Source organism: Vigna radiata, chromosome 1, assembly GCF_000741045.1.
Source record: "Vigna radiata var. radiata cultivar VC1973A chromosome 1, Vradiata_ver6, whole genome shotgun sequence".
In the NCBI taxonomy this organism is placed as follows: domain Eukaryota; kingdom Viridiplantae; phylum Streptophyta; class Magnoliopsida; order Fabales; family Fabaceae; genus Vigna; species Vigna radiata.
Window position 1 is genome coordinate 16,521,701 of NC_028351.1, and position 7,925 is coordinate 16,529,625.

The 7,925-nt window shown below is 35.5% G+C and overlaps 1 protein-coding gene across 5 annotated transcripts in view; it reads right to left on the reverse strand.

Annotated features, from left to right (window-relative positions):
- Positions 1 to 4,502: 4,502 nt before the first annotated feature.
- LOC106770261 (protein PFC0760c) overlaps positions 4,503 to 7,925 on the reverse strand; it is a 14,558-nt gene continuing 11,135 nt past the window's right edge. For 3 of the 5 annotated variants that reach the window (XM_014656079.2, XM_014656082.2, XM_022785694.1), the window contains 4 exons: positions 7,476 to 7,632; positions 6,963 to 7,123; positions 6,724 to 6,850; positions 4,503 to 6,583 (listed from right to left, as the gene is read on the reverse strand). In XM_014656079.2, coding sequence (XP_014511565.1) covers positions 4,901 to 6,583; positions 6,724 to 6,850; positions 6,963 to 7,123; positions 7,476 to 7,632 — 2,128 coding nt within the window. In that variant the 3' untranslated portion in view covers positions 4,503 to 4,900. The remainder of the gene's footprint in view (positions 6,584 to 6,723; positions 6,851 to 6,962; positions 7,124 to 7,475; positions 7,633 to 7,925) is intronic. The other 2 variants (XM_014656093.2, XM_014656088.2) reach the window with 2 other exon arrangements.

Consider the following 7,925-nt stretch of genomic DNA (forward strand, 5'->3'; position numbering starts at 1 on the left):
CTCACCCTCCCATCCCTAGCCCCACCTTCCCCAATCCTAAATCCTAGACTAAAAGCCCTTAAATTAGCGTTCGGTCAGTTTGTCCGTCGTCATAATCTCCCTCACAGCATCGTTAGGTTTGTTTTCACTTTCTGATTCTGATTTCACTTTGCAAGCCTTACTTTTTCTTTCGATGTTCTGCGCTGGATTGGATGTGTTGTTTTTTTATTTTTTATTATCTTTAGTTTCAATGTATTTCTGTTTTCCAGATTGTTATCAAACAGTGGCGAGGTTAGAGTGCTTTTCCCCAACCTTCGTTTTTTTTTTTCTGGTTAAATGATCAAAAGCACAATCCTATACGTGTTTTCTGTTCAAAATGCAAGTTTTCCACGCAGAAGCACCAATTGGGGGCGAGATTGGAATGGAGGTGCACGGAGAGAACGCGATGGCTGAGGAGAATAGCGAAATTACGAGGTGAAATGAAGGCGACAAATAGCAAGTCGACATGGTTAAGTTCCTGAAACTCTATCATCAGCTCCTTCAACTTCTTCCTCAGCCCATTGGTGACAGCGACCCGAGTCCTGTAGATGTCGGCATGTCATCCTTGAGACCGGAGAGCGATTTGCGATTCCTGGCTTTGGCTTTTGCGATTTTGAGTGTAGGCTACGTTTCTCTGTGCGTTGCGATGAAGATGACCGAGCCGTGCGTCTCTGGTTTGGGGGTTTCTGGAATTGGGTTTTGCCTTTGTTTTTTTTTTATGTAGGTCGGGTGACATGCGAAGGTGTTGAGGTGTAGGCTCGCGATGACGGCTTGTTGGTGGTCGTGGTGATTATGTGAGGGTGGTGATGGTGCTGCACGAAGTGAGATGCACATCGAATTTGTGATGAAGATGATGAGAGAGCGCGATGATGGCGGCGACGCTGTGCTTCTGCTCTTGGATCGTTTGATGATGGCGTGATGATTCAACGGTGCGAAGAAGATGTACGAGCTTGATGTGGGTGGCTCGACGGTGGTGGCGACGCAATGGAGGTGGGGAGAGTTCGACGAAGAGCGAGGCTTAAACGGATCTTGACATCCGTTTTTACCTTAAACGGATCTTGACAAAGTTCAGGCTTTGTTGTTCTTATAAAATTTTAACTTTAGAAAAAGGATAAGATGAGAATAAAAAAATAGAGTACAGGATAAAAGAGGAAAGGGGAGGTGGAGGGAGTAAATGGGGAGGTGTAGGGAGTAACCCCCAACCGAAAACTATCTCAATTAGACAATTTTGTCATGTTATCTCAATCACACAACAAAACTTTACAATTTCTTATAAAATAATACATCCCCATATATAAAATTAATTTAATTAAATACACAATATCATCATAAAATCTAAACCATCATTTAATTAACACTAAATAAATTATCCAACATTAAAATTATTTACTTTATTTATTTTATACTTTTATAGTTTGTTCAATTTCTAATTAGAATCTCTAAAACATAACCACAGTATATCTTCGAAACTAATATTATAAAATAACATTTGAATAATTCTGATCAAATAACGGATTATGACAAACTTTATATAGTATAATATTATATAATAAAAAAAAACAACTAAAACTGAATACGTATAATATATAATATATATATCATATAGTATAATATATTATATTATATACATTAACCTAAAACCAAAAGAAATCATAAACACACCCAAAACTTACGTATAATATTATATATATATATATATATATATATATATATATATATATATATATATATATATATATATATATATATATATATATATATCATATTGTATAATATATAATATACATCATCCTAAAATCAAAAGAAATCCTACAATAACATATCCAAAACTTTTGTTGCACCAGTAAAAGACTTTACATTTAATTATTACTCTGTTTTCAATTTCTTAAATTTGGTTCTACTAACTTACTTTCCATCAACCGTTAATCTCTCATAGTCTCACCTTCAAAAGTCATTTCACCCCTTTATTATAGGCACCTAGTGTTACTACCTCACCCATTCTTTTAAAAGCCATAAATTTTATACCTCTGTCATCCAAAACCACAAGTTAACGTTTTTTTTTATATAATCCTCATATAGTTGAATACTCACAACCCACGCACTAAAGTTTCAATATATTTCAAATCAAAACACTCATTTAAAAACTCTATACCATGCAACCCTGTCACCCATAAGATTTTCTCACCTCTGCACTCATTCCTTTGGCCATCAAAAAATTCAACAAAGGTAAACCAATATATTACAACATCTATATAACAGAGACAACAATCACATTTCACCATGCCTATTTCAAGTCATGCTTACTCTCCTTCTCTCTTTCCTTTTTTTTTTCAATCACCCAAATATAAGCATTGTTCCATACATAGAATAGAAAATAGTACTAGGAGAATACACCAAGAACAACCAATACATACAAACGGTACCACATTATACAAACATACGACCAACCATGGTCATTATATCAACAATATTCGAAAGACTCAAACATTGGTCACAGCAAAGTAAGCTTCCCTTACCTGGAAAACTTCACAGTTTATTTGACAGGAATGCTCTAAACAGTGTTCCTCACAACAAATTTCAAAGACACCCTATAAATCACCCAATGGTGATAGAATTAACTTTTTAGGCTAGAAATTACCACAAATTTGAAGTAGAACACTTCTAGTGACATGCATTCAGTAAAATAGCAATGCCTTAGGTTCTAGAAACGATGGAGAAAAGGAGAAAGATGACTTACGGGTAGAAACAAGAAATTGTTCGGTCCGTTACGGAGCTCTCGACACAGTGAACGTTTGAGCACCACCTATTCAAAGATTGAACGGTTAAATTTGTTGGGAATTTAAAGAGAAGGCGGAGAAAATGTTTTAGGACAGAAAGAGTTTTCTATTTTCTAGAAAGAGAAGGGGAAAGTTGACAGAATGAAAATTTGACTTTTGGAGAAAGACCTCTCCAAAGGTCATGTGTCCTTAGTCTGATGAGCTTAGCTGCCTCCAACTAGGACCCAATAACCCCTTTTACCTTAACTATTTTTTTTCCATTTACTTTTTAATGTAAAAATATAACTATTTTATTTTGGTCTTCACATTTAATCATACACACTATTTTCACAGCTTCAAAATTTTAAAATAAGTTTGATTTGTAAATGTTATTTCCAATACCTACAGTGTAAAAGTCTCTCTTATTAGCTAATTCATATCTGTAAACACCGAAGTGGAAGAAAAGAAAAAAAAAAATTGACCCAATCAATCATCCTCAAATATTACTTACAGCCTCTCTTCCCGATCCATCATTCAATAATAGATTCCGATTTCACCTCCACCTTCAACACCTCTCATCCCTTCACCTTTCATAAAGAAGGAAATGTAGCATATAAATCACATTTTTAAATTGAAATTAGAGTAAAACCCTCCAAACTTCTACAAACTTTAATATTTCTTAAGAGCATTAATGAATTTTAAGAGTAATATATTTTTCTTTTCAATCACAGAAACATTACACTTTTCTTTTCTAAAATTAATCACAATTTAAAGGATCTTGTATCATAAAAAATTTCCGATAATCACAATCACGTATTTAATGCAAGTTTTGAAAATGTATTTCTGAAGTTTATTTCCAAGCAAAATGTTTGCATTTATTGGGGATGTAGTATAAGTATCTCCAGCTTCCCCTTACTAATTCAGAAAAATTTACTTTATTAATTGATAAAATTAAAAAGTGAAAACAATATCAAATATTACTTATTAAATAAAATTATTTTTTTATGAAGAATAAATATCAACAAAATATGTTCACATAAATAACATTTTTAGACATGAAACAGACCTACCCAATTTAAAAATGATACTATTATTCTTTGAACCACCGTTACTTTTCTAAATATTATTATTCTTACAGTACCAAAATGTCCCCCTAGTCCCATGTGTCTTTCTACACTCCTTTTACTCCTATATGTCATTTTCTGATACGGTAAGGTGTTTGATGTTTAAGTTAACAGTTTGCAATATATAAATAAACACATTAATAAAAGAATCACATTTTATGAAATATATATGACCTTTATGGACCTATGATTTATAGTCCTATCTTATTTTTAGAGTTTTTCCGTACCATTAATTATCCTTAATTTTTTTTATCTAATATAGATTATTACTACGGTAATATTGCTAGCATGTAAATCTGACTACATGTCGACCCATGCGGATGTATTGGATGAGGTGTCCATTCCTCTGCCTCCTAATGCAATTACACTCATAAATTTAATCATTTTTAATCAAATGTAATATTTCAAATATCATATTAGGATTAAATTCATTCATAATTGTAATGTTTTCAAAAGTACTCTTAGAATAACAGTGGAGCTTCATTTTTTAGAATAAAAATCTTGAATTCTCCAAGTAGGAAAAAAGAATCCACTTAAGGATTATAATTTATAAATAATTAAAGATATTTCCATAAAAAAATTATTAATTATAAAACGATAGTCATACAGGAGAATAAAAGCAATTGAATATGTGCAGAAGTATGGAAAAGAAGTGAAAGTAGGTGACTCAAAAAAGAGGGAGGAGCCTCCAGCATTTCTTACTTCCAAAATTATTAAAGAATGTCTCTCTAGAAGCAAAGAAAAAAAATAAATAAAAAATAAGAATAAAATATGTAACTTGCCTAATAACCTTGGTTTCTTTCCTGCGGATCTAATATCTAGATATGTACATGGTGTTGAGTTGGCCTCAGTATAGGTATGTACAGAAACCTATCTCATCTCACAGGGTATGTGTACCCACTTTCTCTGGATCTTGCTTAAGTCAAAATTCTATCACATGGACAACTGTGCACTTCCTTCTCACTGTCAAGCTTACATAGCTAACATTTGGTAAAACATTCACTACCGGTTCCATGACCTTAGGTATGGCTTTCCCATTTGATCATGTAATGATGAATTCTGATGTGGCAAGCTCATCCATGTCATATCATCAGGCACCAGACCACTAGGTGCTTCACGTCCGGTGAAGTAATCTAATGGATGAGAAGCCGCCGGTGGTCCAATTGTGTTCACCCTTGGCGTACCTGCATCTACTAATCCATAAGTTCTGTGTGCAACAAACTGGTCAGTATTTCTAACTGAATCATAAGAGCTACCTGAACGTAATTGATTACACTCTGACAGAATACTAAATAAGCTCTGATCAGAGCTAGCTCCAGTGCCAAGACTTTGACTTGAAAGACTACCACTGTCAGATCCGTTCCAGCCACCACGAATTTGTTGATCGGCAGGAAACCAATGATTACCAATAAAATCTCCAGTATTTAAGTGAGATTGGGAAGGCCCAGCTATGCGAGCATTATTAGAAGTCCAATCCGTCATATTTACTGCAACCAATGGATCTTGCCTGGGTATTAATTGTTCTTGTCTGGGGATTATTGGATCTTGCCTGGGTACTAATTGTTCTTGTCTGGGGATGATTGGATCTTGCCTGGGGATTGAGTACCTTCCTCCATCTGAATAAATATTATGTGACATGTTTTCTGGCATGAAAACCTCAGTAGCTCTCCTGCGGCCCTGGTCCAATGTCAGTGACGTTTGTAAGGGCTCCTTGAAATGACTGGAAAATTGACCATCACCTATCATAACATTGTTAGAAGTTTGGAACTCTAAGTCAGCTCCTTTCTGTTGACGATGATACGGTAACAGCCCCTCACCTTTGAAAAGAGATGGAAGTAAGACACTTCGATCCTGGATTTGGTAAGAGCTGAAGGTACCATCATCTAATTGCCTCCCTAACAACTCTTTCCCTGTCTCTTGACGCAAATCAGCTTCAAGATCAATTATACGGGTTGGCTGCTCTTCACTGGCTTGAGGATTAGCCAATGATAACCCACTGGCAGTGTACTCGTGAGTCACTGCAGAATCATAGTATGGGTGTGGCATTTCAACTCCTTGCCAGACATCACCACTAGAAGTGAAAGGCGTTCCCTCATCAACAGAAACATCCCGAGAGTTCATATTCCTTGAATACCCATCTTTATTCGGTGAAGTATTATTTGATTTTGATAAAAGAAGATTCTTTTCTGCATCCACATTCATGGGGTTGAACTGGTCATCACCACCAACATAAGAATTGTGCAGGGACTGATGCTCGGGGGACCTAGAAATAAAATCTTCATCATCTTTCAAGTCAGACTGATCTCCATCCTTCACCTGACCCTGAAGCTCATCACCTGAGTTTACATTATCCTCCCCCTGATCTTCAAGTTCACTCCCTGAGCTCACATTATCCTCATTCTGATCCTGTACCTCACCTCCTGCATTGACTTTATCATCATTCTGATCCTTCGGCTTGCCTCCAGAGCTTATGCTATCCTCATCCTGATCCTGAAGTTCACTCCCTGAGTTCATGTTGTCATCGTCCTGATCATGAAGTTCACTCCCAGAGTTCATGTCCTCATCCTGATCATGAAGTTCACTCCTTGAATTAATGTTGCCCGTGACCTGATCATGGAGTTCACTCCCTGAATTCATATCATCCTGATCCTTAAGTTCACTACCTGAGTTTACATCATCCTCTTCCTGAGGGAAAACTTTTAAGTAAGGCATTATGAAAAAATGCCCATGATATGGGACTAAGGAAACTGAGAAACTGATACAAGATATGCAACCAAATTATAGCAAATTATAGAAGACTCTAATAAGAAAACTCTACCACAAACCTCTAAGAATGAATTTGATCTATCCTTCATCTCTGCCACCAAAGAGTTTATCACAGCATGTCTCTGTCTCTGTCTCTCTTTCCAATTCACATATGCTTCAGGGAGGTCTTTGTTTACTACTAGCAACCTATGCAAATAAAATATATTCTATTGAGAAATCATGAGAAAAGTTTAAAATGTAATCTGTTCAATCATAACCTATTTGCATAAGTATATAGCCACGTGAACATCTCACTAACCAATGCTCCTGCAACTTCTTCTTTTCCTCTTTGACAAATATATTGTATGGTTGTACATGAATTTTTTCAAGGTTACCCAAAACACGGTTAAGGGACCTAGATTGAATGCTTTTACCAGACTGTTTCATATTCTTAACAAGTTCATGCTGCTGCCTACTAATCTGAAACAATGCATAAAGAAAACAATTAGCAAATGCCGTAACAAAAAAAAAAATATCTTCAGAAATACCCCTCTTCTGTTGTTATTAAATCCATATAACTGAAGTTACCCTAAAATACCTAACCCCAACGAAGTAATAGGAAACAAAGAAGTCACCGGAAAAAATAAGCCCCTGGCTAAATATTTATAAGTTTCAATGTCAATAATTGGTTTCACTTAACTGAGCAACTATTGCTGTCCCTATAATAATTGATACTGAAGAGATAACTGACCTGGCTACCATGCTGTTTCTCTGCCAATTAAGTATTGCTCGAAAAGAGAAAAAAATAAAAAAAAGAAGTGGAGAGCCCAACCTTGATGTATGACATGTATTTGTCTCCATCACTAGAATGACTGTTACGTTTGGGCAGTTTGTCTCCTGTCTTGGGCTTTTCTCCCACATTAGACACTCTGTCCAAAGTATCCATCAAATTTCTGGACTTACCTTTAACAATGTCCTTTTCAAGCAGCCTGCCAGACATATATTATTTCATGAACATATTTGCACATACAGCAGGAAGTATAGAATAGAATAAAGTCAAATAAACCATTTGTCTGGAATAAAAAACCAGAGAATTAATTTTACCCTAAATGACATTGTTCCTTATTACAGCTGTCATTCATGTACACACTCAGTTATGTGATCACAATGAAAACAGGGACAAAAACTGTTAGGGAGTTAATTGTATATAGGAGGAGAGGAAACGTTAAATAGCCTAACTGCCTAGGCAGTTAGGAAAAGGGTGAGGGGTGGTTTCTGTTAG